This window comes from Anomaloglossus baeobatrachus, chromosome 3 (assembly GCF_048569485.1).
Source record: "Anomaloglossus baeobatrachus isolate aAnoBae1 chromosome 3, aAnoBae1.hap1, whole genome shotgun sequence".
Classification (NCBI taxonomy): domain Eukaryota; kingdom Metazoa; phylum Chordata; class Amphibia; order Anura; family Aromobatidae; genus Anomaloglossus; species Anomaloglossus baeobatrachus.
The window spans coordinates 312,786,119-312,805,846 of NC_134355.1; the positions used below are offsets into that span (position 1 = coordinate 312,786,119).

Sequence of the window (19,728 nt, forward strand, 5' to 3'; positions counted from 1 at the left end):
TCATGGGCTTATTGAGGGAAAAGAAACTTCCTGTTTCTACATAATTTTAGGAGGATTCAGCTAGTCTGTTTTTAATCATGTGATGTCATAGAAGTAATGGAAAAAAGAAGAATTAACTGGGTAAAGGAGCAAAATAATCACATAATTGATTGACAGCTTTCCATCCATGTACAATGTAAACAGAAAGCCACCAATTAGTGGTGGGAGTGAAATTTTACACAGCTCATAAATATGCATGACTACTTTTTAAGCAGGTTTACTAGCCCCATTGATAATTTCCTGCTGATGGGTTAGATTTTATCAAAGCTTCATTAAGCAGACCAGTTAAAGTACCATCACACTTAGCGACGCTCCAGCGATCTCACCAGCGATCTGACCTGGCAGGGATCTCTGGAACGTCGCTACATGGTCGCTGGTGAGCTGTCAAACAGGCAGATCTCCACAGCGATCAGAGATCAGCCACCAGCGACCCATGTAACAACGCTGTGCTTGGTAACCATAGTACACATCGGGTTACTAAGCAAAGCGCTTTGCTTATAGTTACCCGATGTGTACCTTGGCTACATGTGCAGGGAGCAGGGTGTCGGCTTCTAGAAGCTGTGGATGCTGGTAACCAAGGTAAATATCGGGTAACCAAGCAAAGCCTTTGCTTGGTTACCCGATGTGTACCTTGGTTACCAGCGTCCGCAGAAGCCGGCTCCCTGCACCCTGCACATTCAGATCGTTGCTCTCTCGCTGTCAAACACAGCAATGTGTGCTTCACAGTGGGAGAGCAACAACCAAAAAATGGTCCAGAACATTCAGCAATGACCAGCGACCTCACAGCAGGGGCCAGGTCGTTGCTGGATTTCACACACAGCGACATCGCTAGCAAGATCGCTGTTGCATCACAAAAACCGTGACTCAGCAGCGATGTCGCTAGCGATGTCGCTTAGTGAAATGTGGCCTTAAGTGTCATATTGCTGTAATCAGGGTCTCTGCCCCTACATTATCCTGCTCTGAGATTAGCTAGAAAAAAAGTGGTCACAGATTCCCTTTAAAACCATTCAAATCTATAGTTACAAAGTTAGTCCATACACCTATACCAATGCCTAGCTGTGAGAATTAAGGGGGTGTTACACGCAGCAATATCACTAGCGATATCGCTGGTGAAAGCACCCGCCCCCTTCGTTTGTGCGTCATGGGCAAATCGCTGCCCGTGGCGCACAAAATCGTTTGGAGCCTAGCCTAGCAACGTCGCTGTTGCCGGTGAACTGCCTCCTTTCTAAGTGGATGGTTTGTGCGGCGTCACAGCGGCGTCACTAAGCGGCTGCCCAATAGAAGCGGCGGGGCGGAGATGAGCGGGACGTAACATCCCACCCACCTCCTTCCTTCCGCATTGCCAGCGGCCACAGGTTAAACTGCAGTTCATCGTTCCCGAGGTGTCACATGTAGCGATGTGTGCTGCCTCGGGAACGACGAACAACCTGCGTGCTCAACAATCAACGATTATTTAAAAAGGAACGATGCAATGACGTTGCTAATGATGCCGGATGTGCGTCACGGAATCCGTGACCCCGGCAATATATCATTAGATCCATCGTTGTGTGTACCAGGTCTTTAGTCTTTGGAAAATACATAATAGCCTATTCAGCATTCTGTTATTTCCTTATCTCTCAATCACTTAAATGAAAGTTGCCTGCACAAATTTGGTAGAATAAGAGTGATATAGAATAATCAATGTTTTCATGATACCAGAGCATGTACAGAGTTTTCCATTGTACACAGAATACAATATACTGTACAAATCTAACAGGACCTACAATTCCTACATCAGGTTTCTATAGTAAACCTGCAGGGGGAGCTGGAACACCAGGAGAGTGCTAGGTAGGGATTCCCTACTAGATAACACTAGTCTTAACAAACCAGTGGGAGGAACCAGAGCACCAGGAGAGTGCTGACAGCAATCCTCCACTAGAAGGCACAAGTCTCCCCAGTGGAAGAAGTACGAGGCACTGTGGGTCAGATGGAGACAGAGTCCAGGGAGAGCGGGAACGTCAAAGACCAGGGGAGCACGGAAACCAGAGTTTATAGACAAGCCAAAGTCGGGAGCTTGGAGAGCAGGAATGGAGGCAGTCAGGACGGAAAGCTCAGGGGACAGAATGTCAGGATGGGAGGCAGGAAGAACGTACACAGGCAGGACAGGAGGCAGGGGAGTGGACACAGTCAGGACAGAAGGCAGGGAGGACAAATGTAATCAGAACGGGAAGCGGGATCAGAACTTACAAGGGACCAGCGGCAGACTGCAGAGCAGAATTATAACTTGCACCGCAAGAATAGAAGTGCCCTGAAGATAAAGGCGCCGTGATCCCAGGAACGAGGCACGGAGGGCGAGGCACGGAGGGGGGGCCCCTCCCCCCGCCCACACTCCAGGAAACACTAACAGTCGGGGTCATGACAGTTTCACCTTTACACAACCCCCTTATTACATAGAGTACCTTTTTGTTCAGTTTCTATAGAAATAATAAAGCTTATTCTGCTGCTTAAAGAGAATTTGTCAGTAGGGTTTTGCTATGTAATCTGACAGCACCATGAGGCAGATACTGAAACTCCAATTCCAGCGATCTATCACTTAATATACTGGGTGCAGCAGTTATGATAGAATCAGACTTCTCCGGTGCAGATTTAGCTTTCTGTGTATAATTTATAATGACAGAAAGCTGTTAATCAGTGCTGGAGGAGTAGTTGGACTTCTCAGTGAGGGTGAAGTTGTCTTGTAGTGATAATCTCTTGCTGATAAAACACTGATTGTATTGAACTGGAAAAACACAGCCCAATTAGTGACACATTGCTATAATTAGGGACTCTAGTCCTACAATATGGAGATCCCAGATTGCATAGCAAAAACCTGGTAACATTTTCCCTTTAAAACTTGACACTTTACCATATACATCTGAACAATTCCAAGAAAAAATCCAATTTGGCTTATTTTGCTTGCTGTGTTCTCAGTCATTTAAATCCAGCCAATCCTGCAAAAGATGTTTCCCTAGGGTTACATCTGAAGTAATCAATAACCCAATATATAGCTCACAATTCTCACAAATTCACACAAGTTGGCTATGTCAATGCCTAGATGAATTTGTACAATAAGACACTCATTATTAAACATTGTATACAATACCATTGGATGTGTTTGAAGAATATGTTCCTCCATGACAGTTTCCAGAAGCAGAACTATTTAGAAAATTGTAACCACTTGAATTAAATAATTGCATGCCTTGTATTTCTTGTGAACTTGATGTCCCATAGTTTGATGATGGACGAGTGCTAAATGGAGTCACAGCGCAACTGCTGGTAAAATAATCTCTTGATACTTGTTGGTCGTTTACCTGTGAATATCTACTCTGATCCACTCTATGCTGAAAGTTCCCAGACTGTGTATGAGTTCTGAACATGGCCTGATAGTTAGAATTATTTCCAAAATAGTTGTCATTAGATTCAGAAAGGTTGTGATAGGGTGGCTCAGAAAATGAAGAGACTTGAGAATGAGTTGTTAATCCAGAACCCATGCTGGAGGGCCTCAAAACCATTGGCCCTTGGTTTATGACGCTACCTCTGTTGAGTATGGCAGGTGACATAGGTGGAGTCATAAGATGAGCGGTGCTTTGGGATACTTCCATCTGATCTAAAAAAAAATGCAAGTTTTAAATGAAAACTTAATTTAGTGTTAGTACATAGCTTAATAAAAAAATACAAGTCTTACAAGTTTAAACTCTCTTTAAAGGATTATAATGGCTTATAATAATGATGACCTATACTGAAAAGTGCTCATTAGAGTCAAACCTGAGGGGCTCAGATACCCCTTCAGATTACATGTTTTCATCTCCGGCAAAGGCCCTGATGTACACACTGAACAGCCAGCTCCATTCACTGTGTAGTGTCTGTTACCAAGAACTGCAGTTCTGGTCCTATACAAGTGAAAGCAGCTGATTGATGGGAATGTCAAGTGTCTTACACCAACAAAACTGATACTGAAATTACCTGTTTTAAAGGGGTTATCAACTACTGGGACAACCCCTTCTCATTTGGCATGTTTGCCTCGAGTAAATTTAAAAAGTATATTCTCACCTCCACTGCCGATATGGTTCCAGTGGTGTCAGCACTCACACTCCGGGGCTCATGTGAGGTTGTGACCATCACGTATCTAATCACCGCCAACTTCTCTCTATGTGCCTTTGGACGAATGCATCATTAACAGGAAGTGAGTGGCCTCCGCAGCTCTCACTTCCTGTTGATTACATGTATGTCCTCGGAACACAAGTGCTGACACCGCTAGAACCCCGGCTTCAGCGGAGGTGAGTATAAGCTTTTTTATCTTAATGGGGCAAACATGGAAAATGAGAAAGGGTTGTCCTAGTAGTGGATAAAGTTCAAATTCCAAAGAGATGAAAAATAGGAATAACACTCACCGTCCATGTGAATAAAAGGATTTTTTTTTCTTTATTTAAAAAATTAATCTTAAAAGAATGAATACAGGTAACAGTTGGAACTTAACGGACGACGGCCATTTTGTGTGTCTGAACACACTTCAACACGTTCCTCCTCTCCTGAAGTGTGTTCAGACACACGAAACGGCCGTCATCCATTATGTTCCACCTACTCCCTGTATTTATGCTTTTTAGATGAATTTATAAATTTTAAGATGATTTTATAAATAAAGAAAAAACCTTTTATTCACAAGGATGGTGAGTAGTGATGAGCGAGTACTAAAAAGCTCGGGTGCTCGAAGCTCGGGCCGAGCCTCCCAAGATACTCGTGTACTCGGCCCGAGCAACGAGCCCAATGTTATCCTATGGGAGACCCGAGTATTTTTGTGAAATGACCTCCCGGCAGCATGGAGAAACCCTAAAAATGTCACAAAAGTCTCAGAAGAGTGCTCAAATGACATGGCAACAGCATGGGGAAGACCCCTTGAAGCATTTATCACTCAAAAGTCACAGCTGTGAACAATTTTGTCCGCGTTTTACGCCATTTTTACGGACTCACCAGAAAACCTTCCAAAATGACCCCAAAATGATTTTTCATGGCGGAAATGTTAAGGGCACATACCCAATAGTGAGATAGAGCTGGTGTATGTTACTTTTTGAGATCAATACATGAAAGATTTTACGTGAAAACATTGTGTGGCACTCCGATGTCCCTGAGAAGAGACGTACATGAAGGCCTCTTGAGTCTAATGTGCCCATTTTGAGGAAGTGAGTCTTTGTAGTATTTTCCTTTGCCAGGGCAGTCCTAAATTGTGAGGTTCACCAATGCCCCTGCATACAGACGTGCATGAGGGCCTCAAAACATTAAGTGTCCATTGTCAGGAAGTGGGTGTATTATAGTATAGCCCTTAGGCAGGGCAGCCAAAAATTGGGAGGCTCCACATTGTCCCTGGGTAGAGACGTGCATGATGGCCTTTAAACCTGAAGTGCCCATTGTAAGGAAGTGGGTCTATTTCAGTATAGCCCTTTGCCAGGGCAGCCAAAAATTGGGAGGCTCCACATTGTCCCTGGGTAGAGACGTGCATGAGGGCCTCAAAACATTAAGTGTCCATTGTCAGGAAGTGGGTGTATTATAGTATAGCCCTTAGGCAGGGCAGCCAAAAATTGGGAGGCTCCACATTGTCCCTGGGTAGAGACGTGCATGATGGCCTTTAAACCTGAAGTGCCCATTGTAAGGAAGTGGGTCTATTTCAGTATAGCCCTTTGCCAGGGCAGCCAAAAATTGGGAGGCTCCACATTGTCCCTGGGTAGAGACGTGCATGATGGCCTTTAAACCTGAAGTGCCCATTGTAACGAAGTGGGTCTATTTCAGTATAGCCCTTTGCCAGGGCAGCCAAAAATTGGGAGGCTCCACATTGTCCCTGGGTAGAGACGTGCATGAGGGCCTCAAAACATTAAGTGTCCATTTTAAGGAAGTGGGTGTATTTCAGTATAGCCCTTAGGCAGGGCAGCCAAAAATTGGGAGGCTCCACATTGTCCCTGGATAGAGACGTGCATGATGGCCTTTAAACCTGAAGTGCCCATTGTAAGGAAGTGGGTCTATTTCAGTATAGCCCTTTGCCAGGGCAGCCAAAAATTGGGAGGCTCCACATTGTCCCTGGGTAGAGACGTGCATGAGGGCCTCAAAACATTAAGTGTCCATTGTCAGGAAGTGGGTGTATTATAGTATAGCCCTTAGGCAGGGCAGCCAAAAATTGGGAGGCTCCACATTGTCCCTGGGTAGAGACGTGCATGATGGCCTTTAAACCTGAAGTGCCCATTGTAAGGAAGTGGGTCTATTTCAGTATAGCCCTTTGCCAGGGCAGCCAAAAATTGGGAGGCTCCACATTGTCCCTGGGTAGAGACGTGCATGAGGGCCTCAAAACATTAAGTGTCCATTTTAAGGAAGTGGGTGTATTTCAGTATAGCCCTTAGGCAGGGCAGCCAAAAATTGGGAGGCTCCACATTGTCCCTGGATAGAGACGTGCATGATGGCCTTTAAACCTGAAGTGCCCATTGTAAGGAAGTGGGTCTATTTCAGTATAGCCCTTTGCCAGGGCAGCCAAAAATTGGGAGGCTCCACATTGTCCCTGGGTAGAGACGTGCATGAGGGCCTCAAAACATTAAGTGTCCATTTTAAGGAAGTGGGTGTATTATAGTATAGCCCTTAGGCAGGGCAGCCAAAAATTGGGAGGCTACACGTTGTCCCTGGGTAGAGACGTGCATGAGGGCCTCAAAACATTGTTCCCATTGCAAAGGAGCGGGTCTCCTGTCGTTGTAATGTCCATTCTGCAAAGAATGGGCGAAAAAATTTACCACTGGGGGTATACCTGAAACAAAGACCTAACTATTGTAACGGTCATCATGATGGCGCATGAGGAGAAGGAGGAGCAGTCCAGCGATTATCCAAAGTCGAGAAGTGTACCCATGGGTGAGTGGAGGTACATGGCAAACTTTAAATTCCGCTCTCATTTGCTGGTGGTGTGGTGAAGTCTGGCCCAATCCAACCCTTGTTCATCTTTATCAGAGTCAGCCTGTCAGCATTTTCAGTTGACAGGCGGGTGCGTTTATCTGTAATGATTCCACCTGCGGCACTAAAAACACGCTCTGACAAAACGCTAGCAGCAGGGCAGGCCAGGACTTCCAAGGCGTAGAGAGCCAATTCATGCCACGTGTCCAGCTTGGATACCCAATAATTGTAAGGCACAGAGGAATGTCGGAGTACAGTTGTTCGATCTGCAAGGTACTCCTTCAGCATCTGGGCAAACTTAGGATTTCTTGTGGCACTACCCCGCACCTCAGGGGCTGTGGTACGTGAGGGGCTGAGAAAACTGTCCCACATCTTAAAGACTGTTCCCCTACCTCTGGCGGATTGGACTTGTGCCTCTCTCGGCTGTACGCCTCGGTTGTCCACTGATTCCTGACCTATGCCGCTAGCGTTTTGTGAGGGGAATGCTTTGCCTACTTCCGTGAGTATGGCCTTCCGAAACTGCTGCATTTTGGCTGACCTCTCCTCCACGGGAATAAGAGACAAAAAGTTCTCCTTGTAGCGTGGGTCTAACAGTGTTACCAACCAGTAATGATTGTCGGCCAAGATGTTCTTAACGCGAGGGTCACGAGACAGGCAGCTTACCATAAAGTCAGCCATGTGCGCCAGACTCTTAACAGCCAGGACTTCAGTAGCCTGACCAACAAGATGACTGAACATGCTGTCCTCCTCCTCCTCCTCCTCCTCCTCCTCCTCCTCCTCATCTACCCTGTCCTCTGGCCAGCCACGCTGAATCGAGGATATGACTGGTGTGCATGTCATATCCTCAATTTGGCCGGAGAGTTGCTCCATGTCTTCATCCTCCTCCTCGTCATAGTCCTCCACTGCACGTTGTGATGAGACGAGGCTGGGCTGTGTGTTATCACCCACACCCACTACTGTTTCTTGCTGCAACTCATCGCGCTCCGCCTGCAATGCATCATGTTTGTTTTTCAGCAGGGACCGTTTTAGAAGGCAGAGTAGCGGTATGGTGACGCTAATAATGGCGTCATCACCACTCACCATCTTGGTGGAGTCCTCAAAGTTTTGGAGGATGGTACATAGGTCTGACATCCATCTCCACTCCTCAGGTGTTATGTGTGGAGTTTGACCCATTTCCCGACGGCTTAGGTGATGCAGGTACTCAACAACTGCCCTCTTCTGCTCACATATCCTGACCAACATGTGCAGAGTTGAATTCCAACGCGTGGGGACATCACACACCAGTCTGTGAGCCGGAAGATGCAAACGGCGCTGAAAGCCGGCAAGGCCGGCTGAAGCAGTAGGTGACTTTCGAAAATGTGCAGACAGGCGGCGAACTTTTACCAGCAGATCAGACAGCTCTGGGTATGACTTTATAAACCGCTGAACCACGAGGTTGAGCACATGGGCCACGCATGGAACATGTGTCAGCTGGCCTCGCCTCAAAGCCGCCACCAGGTTCCGGCCATTGTCACAAACGACCTTTCCTGGCTTTAGGTTCAGAGGTGTGAGCCAGTGATCTGCCTGCTGTTTCAGAGCTGTCCACAGCTCTTCTGCATTGTGGGGTTTGTCACCTATGCAGATTAGCTTCAGCACAGCCTGTTGCCGCTTCGCCGAGGCAGTGCTGCAGTGCTTCCAGCTTGTGACTGGTGTGGAGGGCACAGTGGATGAGGATGCGCAGGAGGAGGAGGAGGCTGAAGAGCATGACATTCCGGAGCTGTAGAGTGTGGGTGAAACACTGACTGAGGTAGGGCCTGCAAACCTTGGTGTGGGAAGGACGTGTTGCGTCCCTCGCTCAGACTGGGTCCCAGCTTCCACAATATTAACCCAGTGTGCCGTCAACGAGATGTAGCGGCCTTGCCCACAAGCACTTGTCCACGTGTCTGTGGTTAGGTGGACCTTGGGTGAAACAGCGTTGTTCAGGGCACGTGTGATGTTTTGTGACACGTGGTTATGCAACGCGGGGACGGCACACCGGGAGAAATAGTGGCGGCTGGGGACCGAGTAACGTGGGACAGCTGCCGCCATCAGGTCACGGAATGCTTCTGTCTCCACCAGCCTAAAAGGCAACATTTCCAGCGCAAGCAGTCGCGAAATGTTAGCATTTAGAACTGTGGCATGTGGGGTGTTGGCAGTGTATTTGCGCCTGCGTTCAAAGGTTTGCTGAATGGATAACTGAACGCTGCGCTGGGACAAGGACGTGCTTGATGATGGTGTTCTTTCTGCGTAGGCAACTGTAGGTGCAGGAGTGGAGGAGGCTTGTTCGCAGGCAGCATGGACAGAGGATTGGCTCGCATGCACAACCAGCGAAGACGTAGCAGTGACATCAGCAAGCACTGCTCCTCGACTCTGTTGTACTTCCCACAAAGTCGGGTGCTTGGCTGACATGTGCCTGATCATGCTGGTGGTGGTCAGGCTGCTAGTTTTGGTACCCCTGCTGATGCTGGCACGGCAGGTGTTGCAAATGGCCTTTTTTGAATCATCTGGATCCAACTTAAAAAACTGCCAGACTCGTGAAGACCTAACATTTGGACAGGCACCTTGTGTCGTCGTGTTGTTCCGGGGAACGGTTGCCTGACTTCTGCCTGGGGCCACCACCCTGCTTCTTACTGCCTGTTGTGATGCTACGCCTCCCTCCCCCTGTGCACTGCTGTCCTCGCTCTGCATATCCTCCTGCCAGGTTGGGTCAGTTACTGGATCATCCACCACGTCGTCTTCCTCTTCCGCACCCTGCTCCTCCTCCTGACTTGCTGACAATTGTGTCTCATCATCGTCCACCACTTGTTGAGACACGTTGCCAACTTCGTGAGAACGTGGCTGCTCAAATATTTGGCCATCTGTACAGACGATCTCCTCATGACCCACTTCAATATGAGCTGGCGAGAGGCCAGAATGTGTGAATGGAAACGTGAACAGCTCTTCCGAGTGTCCAAGTGTGGGATCATTAATGTCCGAGGAGGACGTGTACTCAGCCTGGTGGTAGGAAGGAGGATCAGGTTCAGAAATGTGCGGTGCAGTATCACGGCTACTGACACTTGACCGTGTGGAAGACAGAGTGTTTGTGGTGGTGCCAATCTGACTGGAAGCATTATCCGCTATCCAACTAACAACCTGTTGACACTGGTCTTGGTTCAAGAGCGGTGTACTGCTGCGGTCCCCAAGAATTTGGGACAGGACGTGCGAGCGACTAGATGTGGCCCTTTGTTGTGGCGAAATTAGAGCTTGCCCACGACCTCGGCCTCTGCCTGCACCACCATCACGTCCACTTCCTTGTTCCTTGCCAATGCCCTTGCGCATTTTGCAATGCTGTGCACTGCTGACGTGTATATTCACTACTTGTGCGTTATATCAAAGTTTCTGGAAATTGCACACAAGTGCACCTGTACGCTGCCACCGACAGGCACACACGTGCGGTTTTAAAAACCAAGCACGGACGCAATAATAACCTAACACAGGTTTTAGGAGCAAAAATTAAGAACTCTGACACTATCAGCCACTGCTGACTGACGTGTATTATACACTACACTTGTGCGTTATATAATAGTTTGGTAAACGCACACCAGTGCACCTGTACGCTGCCACCAACAGGCACACACGTGCGGTTTTAAAAACCAAGCACGGACGCAATAATAACCTAACACAGGTTTTAGGAGCAAAAATTAAGAACTCTGACACTATCAGCCACTGCTGACTGACGTGTATTATACACTACACTTGTGCGTTATATAATAGTTTGGTAAACGCACACCAGTGCACCTGTACGCTGCCACCAACAGGCACACACGTGCGGTTTTAAAAACCAAGCACGGACGCAATAATAACCTAACACAGGTTTTAGGAGCAAAAATTAAGAACTCTGACACTATCAGCCACTGCTGACTGACGTGTATTATACACTACACTTGTGCGTTATATAATAGTTTGGTAAACGCACACCAGTGCACCTGTACGCTGCCACCAACAGGCACACACGTGCGGTTTTAAAAACCAAGCACGGACGCAATAATAACCTAACACAGGTTTTAGGAGCAAAAATTAAGAACTCTGACACTATCAGCCACTGCTGACTGACGTGTATTATACACTACACTTGTGCGTTATATAATAGTTTGGTAAACGCACACCAGTGCACCTGTACGCTGCCACCAACAGGCACACACGTGCGGTTTTAAAAACCAAGCACGGACGCAATAATAACCTAACACAGGTTTTAGGAGCAAAAATTAAGAACTCTGACACTATCAGCCACTGCTGACTGACGTGTATTATACACTACACTTGTGCGTTATATAATAGTTTGGTAAACGCACACCAGTGCACCTGTACGCTGCCACCAACAGGCACACACGTGCGGTTTTAAAAACCAAGCACGGACGCAATAATAACCTAACACAGGTTTTAGGAGCAAAAATTAAGAACTCTGACACTATCAGCCACTGCTGACTGACGTGTATTATACACTACACTTGTGCGTTATATAATAGTTTGGTAAACGCACACCAGTGCACCTGTACGCTGCCACCAACAGGCACACACGTGCGGTTTTAAAAACCAAGCACGGACGCAATAATAACCTAACACAGGTTTTAGGAGCAAAAATTAAGAACTCTGACACTATCAGCCACTGCTGACTGACGTGTATTATACACTACACTTGTGCGTTATATAATAGTTTGGTAAACGCACACCAGTGCACCTGTACGCTGCCACCAACAGGCACACACGTGCGGTTTTAAAAACCAAGCACGGACGCAATAATAACCTAACACAGGTTTTAGGAGCAAAAATTAAGAACTCTGACACTATCAGCCACTGCTGACTGACGTGTATTATACACTACACTTGTGCGTTATATAATAGTTTGGTAAACGCACACCAGTGCACCTGTACGCTGCCACCAACAGGCACACACGTGCGGTTTTAAAAACCAAGCACGGACGCAATAATAACCTAACACAGGTTTTAGGAGCAAAAATTAAGAACTCTGACACTATCAGCCACTGCTGACTGACGTGTATTATACACTACACTTGTGCGTTATATAATAGTTTGGTAAACGCACACCAGTGCACCTGTACGCTGCCACCAACAGGCACACACGTGCGGTTTTAAAAACCAAGCACGGACGCAATAATAACCTAACACAGGTTTTAGGAGCAAAAATTAAGAACTCTGACACTATCAGCCACTGCTGACTGACGTGTATTATACACTACACTTGTGCGTTATATAATAGTTTGGTAAACGCACACCAGTGCACCTGTACGCTGCCACCAACAGGCACACACGTGCGGTTTTAAAAACCAAGCACGGACGCAATAATAACCTAACACAGGTTTTAGGAGCAAAAATTAAGAACTCTGACACTATCAGCCACTGCTGACTGACGTGTATTATACACTACACTTGTGCGTTATATAATAGTTTGGTAAACGCACACCAGTGCACCTGTACGCTGCCACCAACAGGCACACACGTGCGGTTTTAAAAACCAAGCACGGACGCAATAATAACCTACTAACAGGTTTTTTTGGGGAGCGACAATTACAGTACAGACAAGTCAGACACTATCTGGACTGTTTTACACTGTGTACACCAGCCCCAGATATGAAGGCTGGTATACGGTCACCACTACCCTGCCTGCCTGCCTGCCTGTATACTGCTACAATAGTCCTGACAAGGACTCTTTTGGTCACTAGCCTGTATTCAGACCTGGCTATACCCTGCCTGTATATAGCAACAATAGTCCTGAGAAGGACTCTGCTACTGTACTCCGACCTGGCTATACCCTGCCTGCCTGTATACAACTAGAATAGTCCTGAGAAGGACTTTTGGTCACACTGTTTGCAGCCCTGCAACTGAAAAAGCTATAAAGGGCCGCAAAGCTTTCCCTGAATCAGCGACACTCTCCCTACACTCACTGTCAGAATAGCTGTGAGCAGAGCACAGCGCGCCGGCCGATATAAAGGCTCGGTGACGCTGTGCAGGCCGGCCAATCACTGCAATTCCACAACTAACAGGGCTGTGGCATTGCAGTGGTCTGCCAGCCAATCCCTGCATGAGGGCTGGCTCTCAAAAGAGCGCCAACATGCAGAAATGAAGACCACGAGTAAAGCACGAGTATCGCGAGATTACTCGGTCCCCGCCGAGCAGCCCGAGTACAGTGATACTCGTGCGAGTACCGAGTAGTGACAAGCATGCTCGCTCATCACTAATGGTGAGTGCTACTCCAACTTTTCGTCTCTTTGGAATTTGAACTTTACTACTGCCTGGAGTTTAGCACTTGTAGTACTGAACAGTCTGTGGCGATATCTTTCCATTACTGATTGCATACTGTACATGTGAGTGGTGCTGGATTTTTTTCTGGTTGTTTTTTACTAGTAGTGGACAAACCATTTAAGAAAAACAATGTACAATATAATATTTTAGGATATTTATATATTATTTATATTTTTAATCTTTAAATAATTGCACTTTTAAGAAAGATATGAGATCACATATGGCGCTTCCAGTGTAATCAGCCTTGGACAAGGTAGATCTTTATCAAAATAGATGTTTTTATAGTAGTCAATTAGATCACAGTCTGTCATTGTGGGAAATAAGATCACAGTCTGCCATGGATTGTCAATAATTGCACTTTTAAGTAATTGCTAAATAATATAGTCTTTAGTAGAGATGAGCAGATCTGACAAGATTTTACCTAATTAAATTGCACCCAATTTACAAAGGAAATTCGATTTAAAGCTAATAAATTAATTCTGTTCAAATTGAATGTCCCTTGTTATGCTGAGAGACCTCAGAGCATAATAGACATAAGGTGTAAAAAAAACAGCTAATACTAACCTCACCGCTCAACTCTTCTGCTAATTGTCCCCTGTATGGTTCTTGGCGTCTCTTCATACTGCTGCCTTGCCCTGCATCTTCATGCTATGCTGGGGCCACAGCTAAGCTCAGGACCACCCTGCTCAGAAGTTCCGGCCTAGAGTACACATTGTAAAGTTGTGGTGCATTCCATGACCAACAACACTGTGACCATGCAATGAAAATGCACATAGACGTCCTGGGCGTAATCATGGCTGAAAGTCCTGGGCTAGAGTTCATGACCTTGTGTATAGGCCGAGAACATATCTGTGAATGCATAGGGGTCATCTGGGGCCTAGTGAAGGTCTAGCATGAAGCTGTAGCCCATGCCAACAGTAAGAAGATGCACCAAGAACAAAGGAAAAGAAGCATAGGTGGCTGGAGAGGTGAATATTATTTTTTTTTACTTTTTCCAGCTCCCTACAGTTCAGCAACTTTTGCTAAATACGTATGGAGCAAATTACAAATATGAGTTGAATTAAATTTCACTCAAATAAATTTACACAACTCTAGTATTTAGGATGTATTGCTTCACTGTCCAATATGCACTATTTACAACCAATATCCACTCATACACAAAGAAACTCTTTTCACAAATCAAAACATTAGGTTAATTTCTGATACTACCTGTTAGTGGAATTGTTTCATTATCTTCATTGGAGAATGAGTGTAAGCCACGAACAAGTCCTGCATGATGGTCTGGTGACAAATTTGAGTAAGTCTGTTCTTGGAGGCATTCATTTTTGACTGTAGGGTCATTTGAAAGTCCTCCAGACTTGTTTCGACTTGCAAGAAAACAGGAGCTTGGCGATGCTGTAAAGGTTGCTTTGCTAGCATCTATGAAAATACAATCAAAGTTATTCTAGATTTCTCATACAGTTGACATGCTAAGCTTTGAGTCTGCAGTAAAAGCATGATTTACAGTATATTGTATATTCATTCAGATATTATTGTTATTTTATATAAACTAGTAAACTCTTTAGTTTCACTTTATATTTTATGGAGTGTATTAGACATATTACACAAAGGCAGAGGAACCTAGAATCATTTAGTTGAAGGGTTGGTCTTTGGTCAATCTGTATTTCATTTTTATAATTCAGTTATGGAGACATACATAAATGAACATTAATGTCATTTCTGTAGAGCAGCAATTAATTGAATCACAGGTTAAATAAAAACAATTTTGGAAGTATATTCCCTTATAATATGTGTTTTTGGATCTCGGCAATCTATCTGTAGAACATTTATCTGCCCGCTAATAGAGTAGCTATGTTACATATTTTGACTACATGCTTGTGTCAGAACATTAACGTTTTTTGAGTATTAGTTTTTATTTTATAAACTAGACAAGAAAAATCGAGATAATTGAGCCTATTTTCGCAATGCTTTGCTCCAAAAAGAATTACACTATCCATTGCAAGCTTACTCTAGTAGTTTGGTATGGGTTGGTGTGGGAGGCTAGTGTAAAAAGGGGAAAATAACTCTGATCAGAAGTGTCAGATAATGTTCGCTACGGCAGCTATCACAAGGATATCGCAGCTGCAACGGGGGCGGGGACTATCACGCTCGGCATCGCAGCATCGGCTTGTGATGTCGCAGCGTGCAAAGTACCCCTAAGAGTTCACAACATGACAACATACATTGGATAAATAGCCTCAGGAACTAAACTATTTAGAATATTTTTTTTTTATTTCGATGATATTTCCTTGCAGAAACCAACCTGCATTCTTCATGTACTTATCCAGCAAATTCTGGAGCTCTTGTTCCTTATCATTGTTAAACTGTGTTTCAACTGCTAGCAGTATATATTCATCAAGCAACATTCGGATCAAATGGAATGAACCTGCATGTGAACATAAGGAAGGGTTTGATATTGTTAATATCTACCTGACCATCTCAACACTCTTTAGAAGACATAAATCAAGACAAAAGAATAAACAAATAATTGCTGGACTTTAAATGACCTACTAAAACCAACAGTGGACATTTCTAGGTATCTGTGATTGAGTGAGCTATGTAGCTCCGCACACCTACTGCTTGATGGTACACAAATCTGATGAAAGACCACACTGATGAAAGTAAGATGTCCTTTAATAATGAAAAGCAAATACGACTTGATCCACAATAAGTTTCACTGATCTGAATGTTTACTTTTAATCTTGTTTAAATAGAAAAGTGAATACAAACTTTCGTAAGTCAACAACAAGTAGACAGGCGTTTAGGAACACATTAACACCTGACTTGTTTGCCTTTAATCCTAGCCAGCAAAATGAATTGTACTATGCCGGAGTTGTATATCATGGATAAATTACTGAATCATTCATAATAATCTATAATAAGAAGTTTACTACTATTATTTAATTCATTTTAGAATAAATGTACATGACCAACTACATCCCTCAATTACCTTAGAAGGTAATAATACAATATATTGTCATATTATATTTACAAAGTGCCCAGAGGCATAACTTGAAGCTTGTGGGGCCCTATACAAAGTATCCATCAGGGCGCACAACTATGAAAGGTCTTTATTAGTAAGGGATCATGCGCACGTAACTGCTGAATATTCTGCAGCGATTTGACAGCACATGTGCGCATCAAATCGCTGCAGAAACACTGCATAATGGATGCAGTTTTTTTGTACAAAAAAAGCCGATTTCATGCGCTCTGGCTGCTGCCCCCACCATAGACAGAGTGGGAGCTGCATCTATAGCGCACTAATTAATTGACATGCTCATTTTATGAATGCACGGATTTGGGTCAAAATTTTAGCACCCAAATCGCTGCGTTCATAAAAGCAACGTGCACACGTGTCATACACAATCTACAGAAATTGTGCTGGGGACGCAGGATGCATGCATTTATGCTGCAGTGCTATACGCAGCGTAAATGCATGTAAGTATGCAACGTGCGCACGAGCCCTAATAGTCTTTTCATTTAAGGCAATGGAACCTTTTAGACTACCCCCAAGGTGGTGATCAAGATGTGATTGAAACCCCTGCATTTATTATCATTATGCCCCTGGACTTGGCTTAAAAAAGGGCATCATTCAATATTAGATTTTACCTATAGTAGTCATTTTAGAAAAATGGCTTACTACAACTATTTCTGTAAATAATGTCTGATTGCTAGAATTTAGAAACCAGAACTGCAAGAAACACCCTATCAGAGTGAATTCCCTTTACATAGAGTCATCATGATGAGACAACCCCTTTAAGATTTCCCAAATGGTTTTTAGGGCTTAAAGGGAAGGTGTCGTCCAAAAAAAAAAATTTCAATAACTGAAAAAATGTAAAGTATTAATGTTTTAATGTTTTGTTTAAATAATATTATTTGTTTTTAATTGAGCAAAATATATAAAAAAAAAGTTTGATATTTTCCACTGTTAAACACTAGGGCGAGCAGCTGCTGAAATCCTACAGAAATCCCACTGTAGAAATAGCCTGGATTACAGCTGCAGTGAAGTGGGCAGAATCTGCTCTCCTGTGTGTGATGTCACAGCATACCCCTCACAATCTGGGTGTTTCCAAAGGAACATAGAATGAAATTTAGGATCACAGTGCGGAGCCATTTTGCTGGTGACCAGAAATGTATAAAGTGTCACCAAGGACAGCTGGAGTATCATACACGATAGGATTAGATACATGGCTCAGCAGACAGTATCACACAGGATAGGATTAGATACACGGCTCAGCAGACAGCCTCACACAGGATAGGATTAGATACCCAGCTTTGGAGACAGTATCACACAGGATAGGATTAGATACACGGCTCAGCAGACAGTATCACACAGGGTAGAATTAGATACACAGCTCAGCAGAGGGTATCACAGAGGATAGGACTAGATACACAGCCCAGCAGACAGTATCACACAGGACATGAATAGATACAAGGCTCAACAGACAGTATCACACAGGATAGGATTAGATACACAGCTCAGCAGAGGGTATTACAGAGGAAGGGATTAGATACCCAGCTCTGGAGACAGTATCACACAGGATAGGATTAGATACAAGGCTCAGTAGACAGAATCATACAGGAGAGGATTAGATACACAGCTCAGCAGACTATCACACAGGATAAGACTAGATACACAGCTCAGCAGAGGGTATCACACAGGATAGGATTAGACACATGGCTCAGCAGGCAGTATCATATAGGAGAGGATTAGATACCCGACTCAGCAGGCAGTATCACATAGGAGAGGATTAGATACACAGCTCAGCAGAGAGTATCACACAGGAGAGGATTAGATACACAGCTCAGCAGACTATCACACAGGACAAGATTAAATACACAGCTCTGCAGACAGTATTACACAGGATAGGATTAGATACACAGCTCAGCAGACAGTATCACACAGGATAAGAATAGATACACAGCTCAGCAGACAGTATCACACAGGACATGAATAGATACATGTCTCAGCAGGCAGTATCATATAGGAGAGGATTAGATACACAGCTCAGCAGGCAGTATCACATAGGAGAGGATTAGATACACGGCTCAGCGGGCATTATCACACAGTATAGGATTAGATACACAGCTCAGCAGACAGTATCACACAGGATAGGATTAGATACACAGCTCAGCAGAGGGTATCACAAAGGATAGGATTAGATACCTAGCTCTGGAGACAGTATCACACAGGATAGGATTAGATACATGGTTCAGCAGACAGTATCACAGGATAGGTTTAGATACTGTCTGCGAATTTGCTGTATCACACAGGAGAGGATTAGATACACGGCTCAGCAGGCAGCATCATATAGGATAGGATTAGATACACAACTCAGCAGGCAGTATCACATAGGATAGGATTAGATACCCAGCTCTGGAGACAGTATCACACGGGATAGGATTAGATACACAGCTCAGCAGACAGTCTCACACAGGAAAGGATTAATACACAGCTCAGCAGACAGTATCACAAAGGATAGGTTTAGATACAGCAACTCAGAAGACAGTATCATATAGGAGAGGATTAGCTACATGGCTCAGCAGACAGTATCAGACAGGATAGGATTAGATACAGCTCAGCTGGCAGTATCACACAGGATAGGATTACATACAGCTCATCAGGCATTATCACACAGGATAGGATTAGATACATGGCTCAGCAGGCAGTATCATAGGAGAGGATAACGTACACGGCTCAGCAGACAGTATCACATAGAATAGGATTAGATACAAGGCTCAGTAGGCAGTATCACATAGGAGAGGATTAGATACACAGCTCAGCAGACAGTATCACACAGGATAGGATTAGATACACGGATCAGCAGGCAGTATTAAATAGGAGAGGATTAGATACACGGCTCAGCAGGCAGTATCACATAGGAGAGGATTAGATACACAGGTCAGCAGATAGTATCACACAGGATAGGATTAGATACTGTCTGCTGAGTTGCTGTATCACAAAGGAGAGGATTAGATACACTGCTTAGCAGACAATATCACATAGGAAAGGATTAGAGGGAAAGCGGGTGGGTGTCAGTGGAGACTAGAGATGAGCCAGCCTCTAGAGGCTCGAATTCGGTTCGTCGAATGGAGGAGGCGTTCAAGTTCGGTTCGGCAAGCCGCTCGACGAACCTCTCGAACCCCATTGAAAACAATGGGAGGCAATCACAAACACATTATAAATGTACACATACAATTATTAAACATTGCCATACCACTTACCTGTCCCCACAATGCGTCCTGCACTCTGTCTCCCACCGCTTTTCCTTCCGATAATCGCTGCATCCTCCCAGTAACCAGCACTGATGATAGGACCTTACATGACGTCAAAAAAGCATGTGACCAGTCACATGTCTATTATCTCATTGGCTACAGACTGGTCACATGGCTAGA

The 19,728-nt window shown here is 44.7% G+C and overlaps 1 protein-coding gene across 1 annotated transcript in view; it reads right to left on the reverse strand.

The window, feature by feature from the left end:
• Positions 1–19,728, reverse strand: part of RFX6 (regulatory factor X6) — a 343,542-nt gene that overhangs the window by 32,694 nt on the left and 291,120 nt on the right. The window contains exons 15-17 of the mRNA XM_075338312.1: positions 15,596–15,718; positions 14,503–14,712; positions 3,161–3,664 (exon numbers count right to left, since the gene is read on the reverse strand). Coding sequence (XP_075194427.1) covers positions 3,161–3,664; positions 14,503–14,712; positions 15,596–15,718 — 837 coding nt within the window. The remainder of the gene's footprint in view (positions 1–3,160; positions 3,665–14,502; positions 14,713–15,595; positions 15,719–19,728) is intronic.